The sequence below is a fragment of the Perissodus microlepis genome, chromosome 23 (genome assembly GCF_051167445.1).
Source record: "Perissodus microlepis isolate ML-2025 ecotype Zambia chromosome 23, ASM5116744v1, whole genome shotgun sequence".
NCBI classification, from domain to species: Eukaryota; Metazoa; Chordata; class Actinopteri; order Cichliformes; family Cichlidae; genus Perissodus; species Perissodus microlepis.
The window spans coordinates 23,299,424-23,324,203 of record NC_140482.1 but is presented as its reverse complement, the minus strand read 5'-3'; the positions used below and the strand labels follow the sequence as shown (position 1 = coordinate 23,324,203).

Sequence of the window (24,780 nt, the reverse complement as noted above, 5' to 3'; positions counted from 1 at the left end):
TTAAGACCTACCATAGAACCAAGTCCACCAGAGCTTATATTATATTTTTACATGGTGTGGTGCCATTTTTGGGAGCATTTCAAGTTGCTATACATCAATACAACAATTATAGCCCAGATTTTAATAATATGTATTCATTAAGTGCATAGTAATTACATAAATTGCAAAAAAGTACAATAAACTACAAAAAAATTGAAAATCGTTTTTGCTTTTTTAACATATATTTCTAGTTAGAGAAATTTAAGAGGCTTATCCCTCAAAACTGTAAATACAAAAAAGTTGCACAAAATAGTTTCCTACCACAGGAAATTTATTTTGAGTGTCTTCATAGTTTTATTTTTGAAATACACCAATTTTTATACACTGCAGGAAAAACGAAAATAAATATTATACTGCAAATTTGCAAAAAAGCAGCATATGCATCAAAATAAACTATTTCCAGCAGTGCAATATGAGTCCTAAGCATCCCAGAAACGACACAGAAAGTCATAAAGTCAAAGATAACTTATAAAAACACCAGTATAGGCCCTGAGGCCCTGATGATAAAAAAAACCTACATTTCCGCGAAAATGACGTCACTTCCGGTTTCGGGCAGGTAATGGCGGACATGCAAAAGTTCGCGCTGACGTCTATTCCAACGTAGGAAGTGTTATGAACAGCTGATCGGATCGGCAAAGCGTGTTTCTGGAATATTATGTTTTTGTTGCTGCAAGTGCTTTTTATGCAGTTTTTGCAAAGCTATATGTGGAAGGAAACTGTGACCTAGGACAAGCTGATGGCATAAGATGTAAGTACAACTCCTCCGGTTTCATATGCAAAAAAAATTATTGCGCTAGCTTACGTGGTTGCAGAGCTACCGGGATTTAAAAATAGTTATGCAAAACAGAGCGTGCCCGCTCCGACCGGCTCTAAAGGGTTAATATCACCAACCATTCCCATGTTATTACGGTGTGTCCATATAAATGGCCCACCCTGTAGAGTGTCTACCTCCTCAGGCTGGACTTCAGGAAATTAATTTTTTTTTTTCAACTTGAAAACAGTCTAATAAAATAAATCAACAAAATTTCAGATTACTGCCTTGTTCTGCAGCTTCTAACCACATCAACTGGTGTAGTTTGGTCACTTCTCCTCTGTGTTTGTTTACACGTTGAGATTAATCTGTAATTGATCCAATTACAGATTAATCAGACTGGTTGACTGACAGAAAAGACGATCAGAGAAACAGCTACCACCACCACCACCATCATCATCATCATCGTCACCGGGAAAGAAGAATGGGTAGAGTTTCTCAGTAAAGGAGCAGCCAGTAAAGGAGTAGATAAGAGCTGCATCATCTACATCATGAAAGGAAACCAGACCCTAACTCTAAAAGAAAATTAAAGTTTTTTTTTTAAAATATGAAATTCGTCAGATTGATTATATATTTATAACAATTTCAATAAACAATCAACTAAAGTTCCGCTTACTTGCTTTTTCTGTAGCTTCTAACTATGTCAAGTGATTTTGATCAACAGGTGCGGTTTGGTCAGTTCTATTGTTAGGACTTCTTCTCTGTGTTGGTTTAAATGCTGAAATTAACCTGTAATTGATTCAATTTCCCCTTGGAAAAGACAGACTGACTGATAGATCAGTTGTCACCATCACCCATCACAGGACAGATGATCAGAGGTGGACAGATTTTACCATCATCATCATTACCACCGGGACAGAACAATGGGTAGAGTTTCTCAGTGAAGGAACAGCCAGTAAAGGAGTAGATACGTGTTGCATCCTCTACATCATGAAATGAGACCAGACCCTCTTCATAATCCACAAACACCCCCAGCTTCTCAGGATAAGACTGAAAAGAAACACGGACTGGAGGGTCCTTAAGAGCTACACAAAGATTTTCATCTGCCTTAAAAACACACCAGTAACCTTTCTTGTCAATCCCTTCATCTGTGAATTCTTCCTTCCTGTTGACTGACTCTCTGGCCACTCCTACTATCCAAAAGGTTTTCGCTTTAACCTGAAACTCAAAGTAAAATCTGCCTGATGAGAAACTCTGCTTTCCTAAAACAATGGGAAATTCAGAAAATCTCTCTGGGTTGTCTGGAAGATCATTCTCCTCTTGACCAAAGTGTACTTGTTTTCCATCATCAGACAGGATGAGTTTAGGATGTGCTGTATCAGGATCAAGAGTCACATCCACTGCATACTGCTGGACCCTCTTTAGCTCAGCCTCAAACAAGTCTTCAAACTCTTCATCAAGTGTTGCCTTCAGCTGATCCACAGCTCTCACCACAGCTCTCACCACAGTCCCCTCATATGATGGTGGATGGATACTGACCTCTGTCCAGTCCTTGGTGGCTGGAGCAGCTTTCACGGATGAGAAGCTTTGGAGGAGGTGGAGGTGATCTTTAGAGCGTGAGAGCTGCTCCACCTCAGAGCTTCTCTTCATCAGCTCAGAGATTTCCTGTTCCAGATCTTTGATGAAACCTTCAGCCTGTTTCTCTGTTGTTTCCTGTTTGTATTCGATGTCCTTTATGAGCTCATTCAGGCTTCTGTCAACAGACTCCTTCAGAGCAGTGAAGACCTGAACACCTTCTGCTTTCTTTCTCTGTGCAGCATCTTTGCTCATCTTTACTGACTTTTTGATCTCCTGAATCTTCAGTCGTCTTTTCTGGATCATCTTTTGAGTTTCAGCTTCAGTCTTCCCCAATTCTGCCTTCTTTCCTTCATATTCTTCTCTCAGAGGAACAAACTCATGAGTCTTGTGGTCTATAACAGAGCAGAGCATGCAGACACATGTCTGATCGGTCTTACAGAACAGCTCCAGAGGTTTATCATGCTTCATACACATCCTGCCTTCCAGGTTCTCCTCAGGATCAATCAGTTGATGTCTTTTCAGACGTGAAGCTGTCAGATGAGGCTCCAGGTGAGTTTGACAGTAGGAGGCCAGACACACCAGGCAGGACTTCAGAGCCTTCAGTTTGGTTCCAGTGCAGATGTCACAGGGAACTTCTCCTGGTTTGGCAGCTTGTTGCTCTGAGCTGCTGCTGCTGACTTTCTGCTGAGCTTCATGTCTGAACTGAGAAACCATCTCAGAGATGAAAGTGTTGATGTGCAGCTCAGGTCTCATCCTGAACACCTTTTTACACATGGGACACTGACACCTGTAGCTGATATCCCAGTTTTGACTGATGCAGTTTTTGCAGAAGTTGTGTCCACATGGTGTGGAGACGGGATCAGTGAAGACATCCAGACAGATGGAGCACAGAAACTGATCTTCAGATAGAAGACAGCTGGCAGCAGACATGTCTGCACTCTGAGTTAGAAAGAAAAGAAAGTGATTTTATTATTTTCATTGCGCTTTCCTGAGCAGATTTTAATCGACATGTAGGAGAAGGAAACTGGACTTTAAAACCGTGTGATCATGATCGTCTGTACTCACCAATGTTGGACAGAATCTCTGCTGTGCTGTTGAGAATGGCTGCATGAGCTCGGTTTGATTCTTGTTTGAAGATAAACAGATTTTGATACTCTTTCAGTTTCACTTTTTCAATTCTGATCCTGACGTTCTGGTTTTTCAGGTTTTATACCGTCTCCATCAGCAGGTGAGAGCTGGTGACTAAGAAGAGACTTATTGTCTGATTATCAGCCAGGAAACATTCTAGGTTTTCTTACACAGGAGAGTTTCTCCCTCTCCCAAGAGATCTGAATTGATGTGTTTCTTTGATATTTCAGTTATGTTGAGCAGTTTTTTTAAAAAAAACTTTAAGGGAAATCACTGCTGTGACATTTTCTTTTTGTTTTGACTTCTCAAGTGTTGTTCTGCTCTGAAGCTGCACCATCATGTCAAGAAACTGAACAGATTCTCTCCTGATTTGTTAGACTCCTCATTTCCTCAAATCTTTACACGAGATGTTGGAGAGCACAAAGGGAGTCAGATCTTAGAAATATTAAACCTGTTTTTGTTTTTTTTAATCAGCCAAATTTGTCTCAAAAGTGTTAAAAACGCGCATGAGTGTAAACTAAGATTTACAAATGAGTGCAGTGATTTGTGTGTAACTTTTCAGGACGCACAAACGCATGCTTAAATCCACACATAAATGCAAAACAGTTTGAGCGCACACAAAACTACTTTTACAAATGTGTACATCCAAACCTGAATAAATACTGATCAGTTAAACACAATTTATTAATTTCATCTTCACAAATGTGATAATTTTCTCTTTCAAAAAGCTTTCTCTGCGTACAAATGTATAAAACTACACATAACATGCCTTTCGCCCCCTTATAGACATAACAAATATTTGTGTCATCCTTTCAGAGAAGCAGCACTACCTGCACACCATAAGTTGAACATAGGTTACTGCTAGATGTCTTAAGTTATACATTTTTATTTTGTGCCACAACAGGATTCAATGATGGAGACATTTCAGGCTTTATTTAAAAAGTCAGAGCCTTTAAAAACTGCTAAAGAGGTTTGATGAAGTCATGTCCCTGTGGTAGCTCAGAAGCATCTCAGATATACATATTGGTCTCTTGTGATATATTTAAAATGTTGATGCTGTTTGAGTTTTTACAGGTTACTGTTCATCTCTGAGAGGGTCTTTGAACAGTATTCAAAGACAGCAGCAGCTCCCAGCCCAGTCCTCATACACAAGGACATAATGCAGAGAACGCCGGAGGGTGACACAGACAAAAATGAAGGGGAATGTGTATGCGCATCGAAACCAACCTCCTGCCACTACGACTGAGCATAGTGAGCAGCGTCCCCGCCTGCTTGGAGCAACCATTCAGATTCACCTTCTCCAAAATTTATACCCATCTTGGAGCAGGAGTTGGCCTGCCAGTCCCCTGTGTAATCTGATGATCTCTGAATTTATCTTTAAAAATGGCTGCAAAATTGGAAATGCTCATACACTCGTGTCTTCAACCCAGCTGTGATGGCAGGTTACAAAAATGGAGTGGTGCATGACTGGCTGAAGTGACACAAAAGCTGTATTTCGTGCCAGTGAATGTGACATCGCAAAAGCACGGTGCGGTACAATTGAGCGTGAATGGCGAGCATAAATGCCTTCCTTTTGGCTTATGTGTGTCTCGTTTGCAGGCATTGGAGAGGCAGAGTTCCCGTTTACAATCAGTGACCTGGGCAAGGACTCTATATAAAAAGTGTTTAGGGCATAGGGTTTTTTTGGCTCTGAGACACCATGTTAGACTTTGGCTGCATTAGGTTTGGCTTTTGCTTTTGACACTATTACATGCATCATCTTTCCACTCATCCACTCCCTCACACTACTGATGGTACTGACTACACACACCACTGTTTGTTTTTTACAGTAGGGTTTCTTTTCTGTTTTATTTGTTTAAAAGAATAAAGCAGGTTGAATACATTCCTAACCAGGCTTTTTGTCATGGCCGTGCGGCCCGGATCGTGACAGTGACGATGAATACCTGCGCCTACAGATTAACAGCTGCCACTGATTGAATGGTTAAACAGATGTGTGGTAGACGTTCATATAAAAACTGAATATTTCATCTATGAGATTTATGGGGTTAGTTTAAACACAACCGGTCATTCTTATTGCTCTTGACCAATAAAATATTAAAACTTTCTCGTGTTTATCTGGTGATTTTCTCATGCATGAGGCAACTGAGAAAACTGCAAACAAATATAGGTCACCACACCGATGCTGTTCACAATTCCACAAAAGTTAATGATCTGTAGAATCTTGTCGTCTTCATTATTATTTCCCCCACATTTTATTACTTCGATGTAATTTCTTCGGTGTCACTGACAACTAAAGCATGTAGTTTACTTTATCTGCACTCAAATGGAGTCCAGTCTTCTATTGCCACCTGTGGCAAAGTGCCATAGCCTTCAATCAAATTAACTTGTGACAGTTTAGCACCAGGCTCTATCAGCACATTGAGTAGAGGCTGAGTGGCTACTAGAGACGTGCAAAGCAGCCGGTATTTGTATCTGTATTTGTATGTTGAGGGTGGAAAAGTATTTGTATTTGTATTTATATTCGAGTAAAATTCAAAGATTTTTTGCGTTACACTTCTAATTAATGTTATAGTGTAACTGTTCTTTAATTATATCCATTATAATAATATGCAGTATTAGTTGATGTTTTTCCATAAATCCAGCAATGATTATGTAACAAGTAACATCATTGAAAAGAAAATACCATAACAGCCATTGACTCATCCATGGTTAAACCAACAACTGATAAAATACCATTGTGAACATCATGAACCCCCCACCACCCGTCGTTGTTGGAGCATGCTGAACAGACAGCGAAACTGACTTGCAGGAGCAGAACATGGTTGTGATGATGAATTGGTGCTTGTGAGGGGGGGGGATTGGCAGACAGTACCAGGAGAGGATGCAGACAGACCTCTGCGCAGAGGGGGATCATGCAAGTGTAACCAGCAGATCTGAGGGGCAGTCCCACAGATCCTTACATTTATTTATTTTGTGTGTGTGTGTGTGTGTGTGTGTGTGTGTGTGTGTGTGTGTGTGTGTGTGTGACACCAATGCTTAGGCCCCTATAAAACAGGATGTGTGGGGATATGCTGTACCCTCTGCACCTCAGGGGGAAGAGTAACAAACTTCTTCTCTCTTTCCTATCTGTTCCATATATTCCTACCATCCTCCAAATGTGGCTTCCTATTTCCTTTTATGACAGGCAGACTCCCACTGTCAATAAATTCCTCTCCCTCTACACAATTACACACACACTCAGGCCTGTAGCTAAACCAACCTAAAACACACACACATTCACAAATCCTTTCCTATTCCTCTGATCTACTGCTGCACCCCATCATCTACACACATTTTATTCTAATCATTGTTTTCTTGTACTCACATAATGCAGTACATTACTGAAGTACTCAAAGGAGAAAGAAATTTGTTATACCACTCATTACTTTCATGTTACTCTTTAAAATATCTAAAACATTGGGCATTGGTAGATCAGATAAAGGATCATTTAAAAATGTGACTCACACAAAGCTACTCTAGAAGACTTCAAGACAAGAATAAATCATCTGTGTTGCTGTTATTGTGAAGAGCTAAAGGAAATAGAAACATTGAGTACAGGAAGTAATGAATCAGCAGTAATAAAAGCAGGCAGACTGAAGTCCAAACCCTGTAAATCAATTCCAAAGTCCAGAGAAGTGACAGAGCTAAATGTTTGCACAGTCAATCTGTGGATGAATGATCACATTTCTATTGGATCCAGTGTGACTGTGACGAGTCAGCATGAAATGAACAGAATGTTGAAACATGAATGTGATCAGCTGCACTCACTGCTGTTTGTAGAGACTCTGCTGTGTTGTGGAGGCAAACCTCATAGACTCAGTTGAATCTCCATCTCTGCCTGCAGGTGTGTCAAGCACAAAGTGGCGAGCTCTTCAGACCCTGACGTTAGAGATTAAAATTTTAAGTGTAAACCTCTTTTTCTCTGTCCAACAAATGTAATCTGATCAGTGCTGATATTAAATCAACTCTTATTTCATCATTTAGAAAAATGTGAAAACACAACACCTGCAGCAGTATTACAGTCATATTTCCTGACACAGTTTAAAACAGCGTGATCGTGATCATCTGTACTCACCAGTGCTGGACAGAAGCCCTGCTGTGCTGTTAAGAAAGGCTGGATGAGCTCAGTTTAAGGTTCCTTTAAAGAGAATCAGATTTGATGAGCTTTCGTTTTCATTTTAATTTCATTTTTTCTGGACTCTGACACCCTCGTCTTTCAGGTGTTGCGCCACCTCGGACAGGCGGTGGCTAAGGAACACTTTATAACTTCCCCAGAATCAAATTGAATTTCCATGTCCCCAGCTTTGGGGACGATGTCACCGATGTGTGTGTTTTGCTCTCTACCCCTGTCAGTTAGTGTTAAGTCAAATTGTTGAATGTTGTCATTTTGCTTCTTAAATTTGTAAAGTCTTAGTTCAAGCAGTAGGATCAAAGACATTCCTTTGATCCTGACCACTTCTCCAGCCACTCTGTGCTGGGGGAGGTTTTATTGTAGATACATTCTATCTGAAAGATCTGTTTCTTGTGTTGTAAGCTTCCTGCTTTTACGATCCTTTTGGTGAGCAGGAGGTCACACAAACGTGCGTGCACACACACACACCCACACACACACACACATAGTGCCTTGTCTTTTGTAACCAAGGGGGTTCTACGGTGGGAGGTGCTTGTGTTGTATTGTGTTAACTGTAACTGTCATGGGAATAAATAGCTGCGAGGAGAGCTGCTCTTGGAAGGATTTGGGCTAGAGACAGGTGAGGAACATTAAGCTCCACCGCCTGGTTCTGACCAAGCTTCCCTCGTTAGCGTGTAAAAGGCCGGTTGAAGATGTTCTGTCTTGTTTTCGTTCTTCATGACGAATAAGTCTCTAAATTAGCGGGGCCTGCAGAAACACAGACTCAACATTTAGGTATGTGTTTGTGCTCTTTTTAGTGCTTGTCAATCAGAGTGCTAACTCTATACTGGTGTATGATTGTCTCTTCTGGATCTTTAATTACAATTTAGGGCAGTGTTCAATCACAGAGGCCAGAAAAGTTTGCCCCCACTGTTGTCAGGAATCGCCAATCACCTATTTTGTGCTTCGGCCACATTTCCCCGAAGGAAGTGCCTCTACCAGCGGGATAAGCAAAGTGGTAGGGCAGTGAGGCTGAGGGTTGCCTTGGCTAAGTTCTGTGGGGCATGCTGGGCATGCGAATTGTTGCCCCTTTCTTTCCAGGCACTCTACAGTACCTTCCTATATTTCAACACGTTCTCACTCCCAAAGCGCAACATTTTACGCTAGGTGACAAATCGTTGATATATTACACTTCTGGGTGTTGGAGAAATTGATTGTCATTAATGAGAATGATTTATGTGTAAAAAAATATAAATTAAAAACAATTGCCTATAAAGTGTTAACACATGACTTATTGAACCTGCCAGACTGTTTCATGTTGTAACCTTTTAAACTCATAGAGTCCTGCAAGATAGAGGAACTAAAACCGTGACTGCGCTTGCCAGTTCGTGTCATCTCACAAGAAAGACATGTTCTGCAAGGACTGAATATGCTGATAGTTAGAGGAAGTCACATGACCATTGCTTCTATGTGTCCTGATATGGTTGTCATTGTGCAGAAGGAGCTAGACGATTAGAAGATTTATTTTCAGCTTTGGTAATTTCCCCTGCAAGTATAGCCAGCTACAAGTTCCTGTTTTTATAGTTATGCGAGACACTCACTTCTGCTTTTAAAACTACTCTGTACATTTTGGTTCGTTGAAGGGTCACCGCCATGTATGGTATGGCGAGGAACACACACACACACACACACACACACACACACACACACACACACACACACACAGACAGGCATATACTTTGCTCTCACACACATGCTTGCTTAAGACTGTCACGTGTATTTGTAATTCCATATTCATGTAATCACTGTTGTCAATAAAAGAAACTGAAACGAGGAAGTCAGCCGAAGTTGACTGAGTGCAAGGGAACAACTCTTGACCTTGGTTGGCTTCCCTCACGAGTGTCTTGTTTTGCCGTGCAGTTGGTTGTCTCTGTTCCAGTGGGGTTTTATGCCTTAATAAACCCAACACCGGGCACCCAACACAAAAATGAGGAAATATGAGAATGTTGGAATGAATCTACACATGTACGTTTGTTTTACTTAAATCGCTTAGGAAAACACTATCCAACGTCATTAAAGTGCTGGTTAAGGTTGGGGATTAGGTTAGGGTTAGGGCTGGAATACATGGCTGGAACATTTATTACCGCAGGAGCGTCATTCTACTGGATTTCATCCCCAACCCGGCATGTACCTTAAGAACGCGCAAGGTCACCTTTCGCGTTCCTCAGGGACGCCTCAGAACTTGACAAATCGTCACTATATTACGCCTTGGGAGTGAGAACGGGCTGTTTCTTTAGCCTTTCACAGCAGTGCTGCCACACCCACTATCTTCATCAAAAACATTGAGGAGTAAACCTGAGTAACTTGCAACCTCTCTGCCAGGATCCCTGTAATTCAAGGATCACCTTCAATAGGCTGGATTTCCTCAGTGTGACAGACACCTGGGTGAATGCCGTTGAGTTCAGCATCTTTTTGGAGCTCTTTGGTGCTTATTTTTAATTCTCCCCAGACTTCAGGAGGAAAAGCAACTGTTTTTCAGTATATATATGAACCTATTTGAGCTGGGCTGCTCTAACCCAGTGTTATGTGTTGTGATTTACCGTACCGTGAAAATCACTTATGCAGGGATGAAAATCTGGATTGAATTTTGTTGACGCTGTGGAGTCTAAGTACTGCCTGACGTTGGAGACCTTTGATTAACAGCAACAGCTGAGATAATGCAGAGGTCGACCAAGGCGAACCTGTGAGTTTTTTGGCAATGAAAGTGATGCCTCTAAGACAGGCCTTGATTGTGGGGATTTTGAAGGCCAGGAATCGATGAACGAAACATACGAAGCTAGACATGGTAGCGTTGTTGTAGGATGGTGTTAAGGTTCAAATATTGAGGAAGGAGAGTACAAACAACCATTGGTCCAGAACTTGGTCAAACAATTGATTTTAATGAAATACACGCGTGGGAAGACCAGTGCCTGTTCGCAGACAGGGCTGATCTCCGACTTAATCAAAACATAAACAGATATTTTATACCATCAGGGCTTGAATTTACTGACGCCCCCTCATGCGTCACAGATACACTTCATACATAGGTCACATCAAAACCACAATGACTTTTAACACAGTTTAAAAAGAACATTGTCTTCTATCTTCATAGCAGATGTCTCCTGTCAACCTTTTGACTTCCAGTTCTCATCACAAGACACTCAGACACTGTTCCTCTTTTTGCAGAGACAACAAGAAACTGTTCCTCTTTTAGCAGAGACAAACATGACTAACCTCTCACCTATAAATGATTCTCTCTAACTGAGTGTGTGTGTGTATATGTCGTCCTTATATGCTCTCTCATCTCACCCGTTGCACTTCTGACCTTTCACCAGAACAGAGGCTCATCCTTATGTGTAACAACCTAACTGAAACTATATGTACTATGTTGAATAAATGTTATAAACAAGAACCTCTACTAACAGCTTAATAAAAGATATAAATGAAATAAAAGATAACAATGAAATAATTTCCCTGCTCTCCACAGAGGGTCACCACACTTTACTTATGTCATTGCTCTGACCCTCTCTAGCCGTCCTCTGGCTCAGCAAATCAGACAACAACCTCATGTCATCTAAGTGGTCCAGTAATAAACACCAGCTCCCACTCGAGAACACTCCATGCGTGAGATTAGGTTTTTCTGGGTCCCTCTCTTGTGGTCCATCAGGCCTCAGGCCTCCAGGATCCTCACACCCTGTGGTCACCGAGATCTTCTGCAAAGGAAGCAAAACACCTTTTCCTGCACCTTCCTAACTCATCATGTTTGGGACTCTTTAATCAAGAGCATGATCCTAATTATGTTCTTGACTCATTGACTTGTATTTATATAAATTCTTCAGCGTTACTCATCATTTAAAACTCTTAAAGCTCTGCTTTCACGTCCCTGCATACGTTTCCTGTCGCCTTATCTGATCATCAACATCCTGTACACAAACTGTCGCTACTGCAAGTTCCCCCACTCTGATCTAAAGTCACCTTCCACAAGAAAATCATTACAAGCGCCTATTCTACTAAAAGATCCAAAAGAAAACAACCACTTTAATCAATTAAGTTTAAGCATATAAGCAATTACTCATGCATAAATTTTATCATAGCTAAATGCTGCCTTGAAACAACTCCTGTGTGTTAACACTAACTTCATTTTAACACTCACATTTCCTATGTTATAACCTGTTTTTGGTATAGCCTTTTTATTTCATTTTGCTCATTTTAATGTAACAATACCTTCTAATTCTAGTTTATCAGACTTAACCAAAATATATGCTTTTCTTCCTTTGGTCCTTCTCTAAAGCAAGAAACTCCTATTCAGTTCCTCTTTTCTGTCACTTGTTACAGGGCCAGCTCAAGTTCAGTTAAAAGCTAAATGAATTTGAGGCCTCTGGCCTGACAGGTTTATGGATTCTATGTGTTTGTAAGCATGTGCGGCCTTCTATGCTCCAGTCACCCTCAATATATCAGCTGAGACATCGCGCTCAGTGAAGCTTACAACCTTCAATACGCTGGGCATCAACTCTGTTAATTAGCACAATCGCAATATGTAAAAAATAATTTCTACGTATATAATCTTCAATGTTATCCCCAAAGCATATCTTTTGTCAACGTGTCCCACAATTTCCCTCTAAGATTTGTATACAGCTTTAAAAACACCGGCATTGTATCTTCCAAACAGGATTCAATTCACTTTCATCCTTTAACCTTAACATAAAACTAACAATTTCTGCTTCAGTTTTACCATATCTAAATGATCAAAAAAAAACCCCAAAAGTCATAAAATGATCCTAAAACCCCTTTCAAATTAAACCTTTCCCCCCTTTTTTGACACATCTCATGTGTCAAAACTAAAAATACTCAGTTTTCCCCACTCATGATGCAATCTATGTCATAAAAATAAACTTAAAACAGAACAGTTATCAGTCATGTGTTTCTTCAATTAATGGTAACATGAGTTATATCAAAAAATGTTTCCCCTTTAGCATTTGGCATTCTCCCAACAATATACTATAATACCATAATCTAACCCCAGTCAATAAAACAGAAATTTTCTCTGGTAAAAGAAAATTGTTTGTCCACATTTATTCATCCCCACCTTCATCCAGTCACACACATTCACTCACATGCATTCACACCATATTTTTTGCTAATAGTGGAGCCTCCCGCGCAAGTGATCAGATTCTCCACCCTCAGCAAAATGAGCTCATTCATTTTTATTTTCGTTTTTAGGAAAATAGTTCTTTATGCTTTTGGACTGGATTGACTCGCTACAATCCTTTTAGACAGGGACTTACGACCTGATCAGTCCCCCTCCGGTAGCTTTCTCCTCAGCCAGTTGTAATCTGGAAAGCCCACCTTATATTTGCTCTCCCGAGAATTTGTCAGCGCTGTTATTCACTGTTCCAGGCCTGCTTAGAACAAAAATGAGAAAAAGAGAGCTGATTATTAGCTCATGAAAACACAAAACAAAATCACCTGACAGGTTTCCTAAGTGCACTGTTACAAAAATAATGGGCCCAATTCTAAACATGTCCATTTTTAATAAAACTCCCTCTATTAAAACAAAAAACAAAAACAACCCGAACCTAACTGACAGAATCAGGTCAACTCACATAATTTCACCTCCTCAATACACCGAAAATCTTGTTAAAACCACACAATTTGCACACGACAATCACCCCCTTTATGCACTTTAACATACTTAGATTCAGCATAAGATATAACCCCCTTACAACAACATATCATCACTAAACTATAAATTTCCTATCCAAATCTGCACTCCTCTTTTCTGCTATGCTTCCTCTCCTGAAAGCCTCAGTCACACACACACACAGGAAGCTTCTTCGTCACCATTCACTCCAGCAAATTTGCATGCTGAGTCATATCTCAAGAAGTTGCCGTAACAAGATAAATACATGTTTAAACATTACCAACTTATTAAATTATTTTCATTTTCTTTCTACAGTGATCACTGGTTTTGATCACTCAGTACCAGGGCACTCCTAAATCACTCTTTTAAAACTACTTTAATCACTTTTTTCTTTTTTCCATAACTCACTCCCTTTGTCATATAGCTTCTTTGAGTTATTCCTCAACTTCAAACTCAAGTGTATTTTATTAAACATTCACACCATTCTGTCACTCATAAAAATAGCAAGCTGATCTTCATTGCGTATGTTTGTGTTCTTAGCCAGGTTTAATCAATGTCTATGCATTAATCTTCATGAGCTTGTCCTTGTAAGGTTAATGCATTTTCTGCTTGTGTATGTGAATTTGCATATGTTGCTTTTGCAGTGTTTCAGACTCCTCCACAATTCTCCACTTAAGCCGTCAGTTTTCTCTTTCCCAAATTTGCTAACCCAAATTTTAAGTTCCCACCTTAAATAACAGCATTCCTGGTCCTCAAACATAGGTCGGAGTTTGCTTGTGAGGTTCAGGGACACATGGCCCTGTGAACAATTCAACCAGAAACTTGCCTTAACATGTCCAGTCATGTTAACCTATAGGTTTCTTCTGACCGCTGCATGTGGAGAATTGATCCAGGTCTGTTTCGCCCCTTAAGGAACACAACTGAGACATTTTCATTATTATCATGAGTACTTAAACTACCCGTTTCTCTCTCTCTGATCAGAAATACCAACTTATGTTATGTGTATAAGTGTAAGCAGGTCTTCATTGCGTTTTTTCTATGTATTCTTGTTAATGTTCAGTGAGTGTAAGCTGCTTTCTTCATTGCCTCTGTATGTTATAATCAGGTTTAATTCATGCATCTTTTCACTGATTTCTTAATTCAAACTATCTCACTTCTGATTCTTTCCAAAAATAATTTCACATGTAACAATTTGTTTATGTGTGTTTTCTATTTATTAATGTAATTGTCAGTTATTTTCTCTCTTTATTTTACCTTCTTTTTGTTTACCTCTTTGTTTGTGACGTGGACATCCCTAAACCATCCTGAGTTCCGGCTTCAATTTCAACCCAATTTTACCCTGTATTCTCGCAGTCGGACTCGTCTGGGCTTCACCTCTCACTGGCCCCTCTCCTTCTCTCCACAGTGTCCTTTATGGCCTTGAATCTCCAGCCACTATCTTCCCAAGTCAGCAGTTTCTTCTTCTCTGTTGATCTTCTCAGTCTCTCCTTTTAGATTAAATCCCAGCCTGGCAAAATATCCCATTCAGTGCCTTTAAACAGTTATGTCACACTGTTCTTACCAGCCTGCAGTCTCCCCGTGCTTAGTGTTTTCATCATGTGGTTTCTTTCATTCTGCTTCTGGAGTCGTCAGTGTTATGATCAGTTGCACTGTCTTTTGCCTGCTGTTAATTCTTCAAGTCCACGATGTTCTGTCGGTCTTCATCAGGAGATTAACTGTCCTTTGAGCTTCTTCTCAGGATTGGGACAAGTGGGAGGTCAAGCTGTAAAATTTTAAGCCAAAATCTGGCCTATTTTCCTCCCAATTATGTTAATCATTGTTTTTGCCGCTGAACTCAAAATTCCAGGTTGAGAAAAGTCCACCTTTATTTATCTATAACCTGTATTGACACACTAAAGCATACAATTAATATCCTTTTCATTTCTTTTCTTAAAACCTCCATTCGCTTTATCTGCCTAGAGTTTAACTCATCTCTCTCTCTGGGTGCTCACTTGTCACAGTGAGTCTCCTTTTATGGGCATGCAAAGTTCCTGTCACACACACCATTTCCTGTCACACACTACTTCCTGTCACACACACACTCAGCTGCTCAGAGCCATATTTTCTGTTTCTCTTTCCTATTTCTACAGGCTAATCAAACTCATTTTGTACTTACTAAGTCTTAATCTAAAACAATGCACCCTTATTTCACGCACACACTTTTAAATATACTAAATTCTTTGCATTTGTCAAATCGTCTCACACACACCCCCTTTTCTCTCACACTTCCACTTCTGCACTCACTCTACTGTCAACTTTCATAGTGTTATTATTATTTATTATTTTGTACAAATCACACCCAATCACTCAAAACCTACTACTCACAGCATTCACACTGTGACAGGAGTTGAGGAATATAACTCAAAACACGCTTTCCTAAGAGTATTTTAGACATGCCTTTCATAATCAGAAAGAGCAAGTCAAAAAAAAAACAATTGAAACCTCTATTAATTCTCACAGCACACACAAGAAATTGAAAAAAATAAAACACACCAGCATTTATTGCTGGAGAGAAGTTACTACTGAAAGTAATATGTTAATCTTATGTTTATACAATGCACTCAATATATTTATATATCTACATCCAAACTCAGTCAATTACTATACATCCACTACGGCAACTCAAAACTTTATTTATAGCCCTCTAATGAACATAAATGGCGTCTTAAACACACACATTCAACAGGGTTTGCAGCAATATTTATAAAACCAACTGTGGTTTAAACAGTTCACTGCTTACTAATTTGCATTTTCACACTCACACACACACAGTCTAAAAATAGCTCCAGCACTGCCTCAGACTCCTTTCACACAGAGATCTCTTATTTTATATTACAAAGACGTCTTATATTTACAACCACTGTCAGATCTGTCAGCTTTAGCGCCTAAACAATTTCGACAAATTTAAGTTAACGGTCCAACCGATAAAGTCCAACTTTTTTGTGATCAATTAACCAGTATCTGTCCAACAGTTTCTGGCCTCATCTCTAAAATCCCTAACTCAATTTAAGAGTGTCCAACACCCAAGGTCCAACCTTTGCTGCCCAAAAAAGCGCAGATACCGTTCCAAACGGTAAAGTGGTCCAACCACTAGCTATTTTGGAGGTTCCCAAGTTCTCCCCGGTTGCCAACCGTACTATCCCTGTTCTCCTCACAGGAAAATGCCCTACGTCTAAGGCAAGTAGGGAGCGTTACCTCCGAGAAATGCGCTTCCTACCAGTCCAACTGGCGTTCTTGAATAATTTATAATACTTTGGAACAACAGTAAAACACCCAAAAAAGTGTAAGACTGAAGCAGGTCCAACCTTATAACCAAAAAATAACCAAATTCCCTAATATACTAAAATCACTCAGCAGTCCAACTGCTTTTTACGGTCCAACCGTATTAATCCTTCAGCGGTCCAACCGCATTCAATCATTTTCAGCAGTCCAACTGCTTTAAATCCTCAGTACTGTCATGAGATTCTCATCAAAATCAAAGCAGACATTTACCGGCAACTTTTACTGAATAGACATTTAATTTTATCATCCAATTCAGCACACTTCGGATAAAATCAACAGGTCTGTGCCTACCTCTTTTATAAAGGTGCCTGTCCCCTCAGTTTGGTTGCCGGGTCACGCCTGCCTGTCTGACCACAACGGACCACCGAATTTCACCGTCTACACCTCCAATTCTCTCCCTCCTCAACCACCGGACGAAGCCCCCAAATGTTAAGGTTCAAATATTGGGGAAGGAGAGTACAAACAACCATTGGTCCAGAACTTGGTCAAACAATTGATTTTAATGAAATACACGCGTGGGAAGACCAGCTCCGTTCGCAGACAGGGCTGATCTCCGACTACTCAAAACATAAACAGATATTTTATACCATCAGGGCTTGAATTTACTGACGCCCCCTCATGCGTCACAGATACACTTCATACATAGGTCACATCAAAACCACAATGACTTTTAACACAGTTTAAAAAGAACATTGTCTTCTATCTTCATAGCAGATGTCTCCTGTCAACCTTTTGACTTCCAGTTCTCGTCACAAGACACTCAGACACTGTTCCTCTTTTTGCAGAGACAACAAGAAACTGTTCCTCTTTTAGCAGAGACAAACATGACTAACCTCTCACCTATAAATGATTCTCTCTAACTGAGTGTGTGTGTGTATATGTCGTCCTTATATGCTCTCTCATCTCACCCGTTGCACTTCTGACCTTTCACCAGAACAGAGGCTCATCCTTATGTGTAACAACCTAACTGAAACTATATGTACTATGTTGAATAAATGTTATAAACAAGAACCTCTACTAACAGCTTAATAAAAGATATAAATGAAATAAAAGATAACAATGAAATAATTTCCCTGCTCTCCACAATGGGAAGAGAAGGTTGAAGGAAGGAAGGTTGTGGAATGAACGGAATGCGTTCCAAGCAGTTCAGTAGGTGCACAGGGTTCTGGGCCAAAACTGTTAATAATATCTTCCTGGAAGGACTGCCGACCTCTGTAAAGCTAGGATCTCAAATGTTATGGCTGTAATATAGAGGACCTGGTGTTAGGGCTGCCTCTGCATGGGGGCCAAGGCTCTGAATCTCTGGAGGGAGAGACGTGAATGTGAGTCAGCAATGGCATTATAATGGCCATGCTAGCTCAGTCCACTGTCTTGTGGTCCCAGCATACTACTGTTTGCAGAAAGACTAGGCATCATTAGACAATTACTGACAAATGTGTCAGCCAGCCTCCTGTGGTACTGCCCCTGAACCCTCTGTGTCATACCACACAGCCACAAATCTTTTTAATGAAAACTCTGTGGATTAACCTTTCATTTTCCCCACTTAGAAGGAAGACATCAAACTGTTCATAATTGAATCTTTACTAACTGTTTGACAATCTGTGGCCTTATTCAACCTGTTGAACATTTATTCGTGTGCCTGGTTTGGTCCTAGAATGATCTGACCACCAACATCGACTTAGTCAACACAGATCCCATCCAGAGAGCACTCACTATGACTCATCTGTCATCCTCCCTGGCATAGGCCTTCGTGAAACCCACCTCATCCCCGTCTCTGCCTCTTCCATGTTACTCAGGCTCCATCCAAGCCTCTATCCTCATCTCCACCACCAGCATCTATGTACAGCACTTTGTGAACCCTGGTTTTATGTTAAAGTGCTTTATAAATAAAGCTGGTATGGATGGTATGGTATTTTCTTAGTGTAAAGGCTGTGATCAGCTGATCTGCTGCTGCTGTGAGGTCCACTGCTCTTTGTGGATGTACACAGTTAAATTCGACAAGATGTGAGCAGATATTTCATTATCCTCTACATCGATCCTCTACACGTAGAGAGCTGTTTATGCTGTTTTTATATCAGTTTTTATAACAGTTCATCTCTGCTGGTTGCATACCACAGTTTATGTGTTCAAGCAGGTTTATTTTCATGCAATTAATGTTAAGAATCAGCAAGTGAATTAGAACCTCAGTCCAACATTTAGGATACACTGCATCATTTCTTAAATGCACCCAAAACCAAAGAACAAAAGAACTGTGAATGATGTCAGGTTAGGACTGATATGTTCACTCTGGAGTGTGTGCAGGATTGCACACACTCCAGAGTTTGTTGGAATTGCAGCTGCAATTCCAACAAACCATGTACATGTCACAGGGTGGAAAGGGACAAGTTACCTAGGGTTTTTATTGTGCATGTTTTGCTGTGTTTTATTTTTTTTAATATTTTAATATTGTACAGTGTTTTATTTTTATGAGTTTTATTGCATGGTTTTTATAGTATTTATTGGTGACTTGTCCTGGAAAGACTCCGCCCCTACCTGATTATGAACCTGATCCCACCTGGGAGGTCCCAGAGGCCAATAAGAGGGCCTAGCAGACCACAGAGAAGGAGGCTTGAGGGGAGGCTTGAGAGACAGGCAACAGAGTGGTGGAGTGAATGGTGTCAGGCTGCGGCGCCTGCAAGCCCAGAGGGCTGGTGAAGGCTGGCGTGGGCCGTGAACGAGGAGACGACGCCAGCGAGCAGGGAAGCGTCATTGGTCAAGTATCATGGTCATTGTCATCACCTCTGTCACCATCACCCATCATCACAGGACAGATGATCAGAGGTGCAGAGTTTTTACCATCATCATCAACATTCCAGGGGCAGAAGAATGGGTAGAGTTTCTCGGTAAAGGAGCAGCCAGTAAAGGAGTAGATAAGAGCTGCATCATCTACATCATGAAAGGAGACCAGACCCTCTTCATAATCCACAAACACCCCCACCTTCTCAGGATCTGACTGAAGGGAGAGACAGACAGGAAGATCCTCAAGAGCTATATAATTATTTTCATATACTCCTACAATCCAGTAACCTTTCGTGTTATTCAATTCAACTGTGAATTTTTCTTTCCTGTTGACTGACTCTCTGACCACTCCTAACATCAATTTGGTCTTGTCGCTAACCTGAACCTCAAAGTAAAATCTGCCTGATGAGAAACTCTGCTTTCCTAAAACAATGGGAAATTCAGAAAATCTCTCTGGGTTGTCCTGAAGATCATTCTCCTCTTCACCACAGTGTACTTGTTTTCCATCATCAGACAGGATGAGATAAGGATGTGCTGTATCAGGATCAAGAGTCACATCCACTGCATACTGCTGGACCCTCTTCAGTTCAGCCTCAAACAGCTTCTTCATGTCTTTACTGAGTGTCTCCTTCAGCCGACCCACAGCTCTCACCACAGCTCTCACCACAGTCCCCTCATATGATGGTGGATGGATACTGACCTCTGTCCAGTCCTTGGTGGTTGGAGCAGCTTTCAGGGATGAGAAGCTTTGGAGGAGGTGGAGGTGATCTTTATTGCGTGAGAGCTTCTCCACCTCAGAGCTTCTCTTCATCAGCTCAGAGATTTCCTGTTCCAGATCTGTGATGAAACCTTCAGCCTGTTTCTCTGTTGTTTCCTGTTTGTATTCAATGTCCTTTATGAACTCGTTCAGATGTCTGTCAACAGACTCCTTCAGAGCAGTGAAGACCTGAACACCTTCTGCTTTCTCTCTGTCTGCAGCATCTTTACTCATCTTCACTGACTCTTTGATCTCCTGAATCTTCAGTCGTCTCTTCTGGATCATCTGTTCAATTTCAGCCTCAGTCTCCCCCAGTTCTGCCTTCTTTCCTTCATATTCTTCTCTCAGAGGAACAAACTCATGAGTCTTGTGGTCTATAACAGAGCAGAGCATGCAGACACATGTCTGATCAGTCTTACAGAACAGTGCCAGAGGTTGATCATGTTTCACACATATCCTGCTTTCCAGGTTCTCCTCAGGATCAATCAGCTGATGTCTTTTCAGACATGAAGCTGTCAGATGAGGCTCCAGGTGAGTCTGACAGAAGGAGACCAGACACACCAGGCAGGACTTCAGAGCCTTCAGTTTGGTTCCAGTGCAGATGTCACAGGGAACTTCTCCTGGTTTGGCAGCTTGTTGCTCTGAGCTGCTGCTGCTGACTTTCTGCTGAGCTTCACGTCTGAACTGAGAAACCACGTCAGAGATGAAAGTGTTGATGTGCAGCTCAGGTCTGACTTCAAATACCTTGTTACACACGGGGCACTCAAACCTCTCACTGATATTCCAGTGTTGACTGATGCAGTTTTTGCAGAAGTTGTGTCCACATGGTGTGGAGACTGGATCAGTGAAGACATCCAGACAGATGGAGCACAGAAACTGATCTTCAGATAGAAGACAGCTGGCAGCAGACATGTCTGCACTCTGAGTGAGAAAGAAAAGAAAATTATTTTATTTTAAATCGCAGTCACATTTAAAATGAACCTATTTTGCTTTTCTTTCTCTTCTGTCACATATCTCCCTTTCCAGTGGTGGATTTTCGCGCTAAAAATGACCAGAGTTTCAAATAATTGTAAATGTACCTGTTTTATACAGCTATATATCCGGTCTTTAAGTCTGATGTCGTTAGCTGTTTCCAGGTTCAAACTCCACTTCAAGTCCCAAAGTCAAAAGAACACTGCAACATCACTGAGAGCTATGAACTGTCTAAATTCTTTCATCTTAAATAAAGTGATTAGTGTGGCTGCTCTACCAGGTGTAACCACTAAGTTTAACATCCAGGCATCCATGAAAACAGAATTTATGAAGTTTAATGGACTTCAAAGTCAGTAGAGAGTTAGCTCGCTAGCTTACACCTAAACATAATATAGCATGTTCTGACTGAGGGATTTCTGAAAAATTAAAACGTACAGCTCTGCTACCACTTCCGACATAAATGAAGACAGAAAACGGAACAGTAGTGACGTTTGTAGGGTTACTGAAGTTGGACTAGCTGGTATATAGAAATGTGGCTAGCTACACAGCTATGGTTAGTATTGTCATGGGCTGGGTCTATGACTGAGCATTTTGAGTTCATTTTGTATTTCTAATTTCTTATATTATATTGAATGTATGAAAAGTTCTTGTGTTGGTATTATTGGTTAGGATTTAGTTGAATTTTTATTGCAGTTTAGGTTTTCATCTATGTGTGAATCTGTTCTTGTCTTCTGTGTCAGTAAGTCAGGTATTTCTTGTCTGTGTGTTTCATGTTGTCAAGCCAGTGATGTTATGTCTACGTCTTTCCATGTTTCCTGTTACTTTTCTCTGTGGTATCATGAGGTTCATTTGTGTCAGCTGTTTCCCTTTGTCAGTGTTTTCCAACCACTGCGACGTGGTGTGCTGTGAGAAATGATCAGCTGTGTCTTGGAAGATTATCTGGTTCCGTTTGATTAGCACTCTAAGTCAGCGGTCCCCAACCTTTTTTGCGCCACGGACCAGTTTATGCCCGACAATATTTTCACGGACCGGCCTTTAAGGTGTCGCGGATAAATACAACAAAATAAAACTAGTACCGGTACTGAAAAAAAGAAGATTTATTCATAACACACGTGAAAAGACCAAGGAAAACCGAGTTAACGATAAAAACGATAACAAAATAACGCTGAAAACCGATAAAAACCCTGACAACCATACATTTCACACCTGAACCTCAACTCTCGCGGCCCGGTACCAAACGACTCACGGACCAGTACCGGTCCAAGGCCCGGGGGTTGGGGACCGCTGCTCTAAGTGACCGGCATGAGTAACTGGCAAAACAATTACATTCTCCACTAGGGGGCAGTAACTACCTGCTGTAATTAAATGAGCTGCCACCTGCCAGTGAAACAGAAGAAGATGAAGAAAAAATTACATAATAGTCTTTCTGTGAGTCAGACAACACAGCGTGTAATAGCAATAGATAAATATTTGAAAAGAAAAAGTAGCCATCCTGACCCGGGTCCTGGAGAAAATTCCAATCCAGATGAAGGCCCTAGCATGAGTAGTGGTCAGAAGAAAGCAAAAAACGGTATACTGGGGACAAACTGAGCCAATCCCACTATATCTGGTGCGTGGGGGGAAATTATCAATAGCCTTTTTGTGACATTTTTGTTTGGTGGTGTGCCCTGTAATTTTTCTAATGTGAAATATGTGCCGTGGCTCCAAATGGTTGGGAAACACCTATGTGTTTCCACTTCCCCTAATCACCTCCTGTGTGTATTTAGGCTACGTGTTTTTGTTCAGTCTTTGTCTGGTCGTCTGTGTTACCTCCCACCACGTCATGTCAGGATTAAGTCTTTCATGACTCAGCTCAGGTTTCATGTTTCTTGTTACCTCCTCATAGTTTCTCGCATACACTTGTTCAGACTCGTGTTCATGTCACTGTGTCATAGTTAACCATAGTTTCTCCCAGTCTAGGTTTCAGTTTAGTTTTCCCCTGGTTGTGCCTTGTTTTCTGTTTCATGTTTTTCAGCCTCAATAAATGGCTCGCCTTGTGTTTAACATAAGTTACGTCTCCTTCCATGTCTGCAATTGGGTCCCACTATTCACTCTACATACAGTCAGCTCCCACTGATCGTGACAAGCATAATGTAAACACATGAAGAAGAAGGATGAACGCAAACGTTTTTCCACTCAATAAAAGTTAACGCAAGGGTTCCCAGTGGTTAGGGACAAATGCAACTGCATTGCAGGACGCTGTAAAATGACCAAACTTTAATCAGGAGAACAACTAAGATAATCACCTCATCACTTAACCACCAGATAGTACTCATATAGTAATTAAAGCACTACACAACTTGCCTCATTCCCCCATTCATACAAGTATTTTTTCTATGCTCTTTCTGTTTAAGTGCTTTCTATCTAATATTCATACACATTCATACTCATAATTAGGTCAGTGTATGTGAAAGTAGTCCTTGTGAGCCCAAAGTTCACATTTCAGTGTGCTCTGAACACTGTTTCACAGGTTATTTACTCCAAGTTTGATGACAATACCAGTCATCTTGTGTTAGACGGCATCATGAGTTTGAAACTAGAAATCAAAGGAGTGATGTTGAATGTTGTCAGTGTGAATGCCCCACAGGTTGGATGTCAGTTAGAAGAGAAAGAGGAATTCTGGAGTAACTTGGATGAAATAGCAGAGAGTGTGCCCAGTGGGAGAGAGTGGTGATAGGAAAACACACCAGCTTCAGCAGTGTTATAGTCATGTTTCCTGACACAGAGAGAGTTTAAATTTAAAACAGAGTGACTGTGATGCTTTGAACTCACCAGTGTTGGATAGAAGCTCTGCTGTGCTGTTGAAAAAGGCTGGATGAGCTCAGTTTAAGGTTCCTTTGAGGACAGACTGATTTTTTCCCCAGTGAATCAGCTGTGAAGCAAATAGTTTCATCTGATAAATGCTGGAATGCAATCCATCCAGACTTTTGTTCTGCTTCTTTGTTGTCAGGTTGGATTCCTTCTCAGAAACAGTTGGAGTTTTATTTTAATGCAAAAGTTAAAATAAGAGATTCAGAACTTCAGTCCAACATTTAGCATGCACTGCATCATGTCTTAAAGGGTTCAACAGCCAAAGAACAGAAGATGTTTTTTCTCCCAATCAAAGCTCCAGAAAAAATAAGAAAATCTTATTTTTTTTTATTCAATCTTAATTCTTTTTTTTTTTTTAATTAGAAGAGTCACAGTTGTCAAAGCAGCAGATTGTGGTTAGCCTTTATGTTTGTTTGTTTTTACTCCTAGTCTGTAATCCAGTGTTCATGCAGAAGTGATCCACGTCATAAAGAGATGAGACTGTGTGGGGTCGCGAACTTTGAAGTCAATATGATAACCTTATCCCACCAACGCTGTGGAGGTCCAGCTTTTCAGATTCAATTAAAATTAAATCACTCAAAAAGGTCCTCTGGAAAAGAGTAGAATTCTTGGAACAGAGTTGATTAAACAGTGTCATATGAACATGCCCTGTGCATTTACAATAAAACAACACATAGAAAGCAAGAAAAGCGAAGCAAAGGTAACCCCAGGGTGTAGATAACTTTAAGCACACAAAGCAGAGACACACAAAATGACAGACAGGAAATGAAAATGAG

The 24,780-nt window shown here is 40.7% G+C and overlaps 2 protein-coding genes across 2 annotated transcripts; both read right to left on the bottom strand.

Moving 5' to 3' along the window:
• Positions 1-291: 291 nt before the first annotated feature.
• Positions 292-3,660, bottom strand: LOC146361482 (E3 ubiquitin-protein ligase TRIM21-like). Its single transcript, XM_084921552.1, has one exon. The coding sequence runs from the start codon at positions 3,296-3,298 to the stop codon at positions 1,628-1,630; it is 1,671 nt and encodes a 556-aa protein (XP_084777678.1). The 5' UTR covers positions 3,299-3,660; the 3' UTR covers positions 292-1,627.
• A 6,905-nt stretch (positions 3,661-10,565) lies between these two features.
• LOC146361481 (E3 ubiquitin-protein ligase TRIM11-like) lies at positions 10,566-24,079 on the bottom strand. Its single transcript, XM_084921710.1, has 2 exons — positions 23,966-24,079; positions 10,566-21,103 (listed from the first exon to the last, which is right to left on the bottom strand). Exon 2 carries the CDS (start codon positions 21,092-21,094, stop codon positions 19,400-19,402), a length of 1,695 nt encoding a protein of 564 aa, XP_084777836.1. The 5' UTR covers positions 21,095-21,103; positions 23,966-24,079; the 3' UTR covers positions 10,566-19,399.
• Positions 24,080-24,780: the final 701 nt, after the last annotated feature.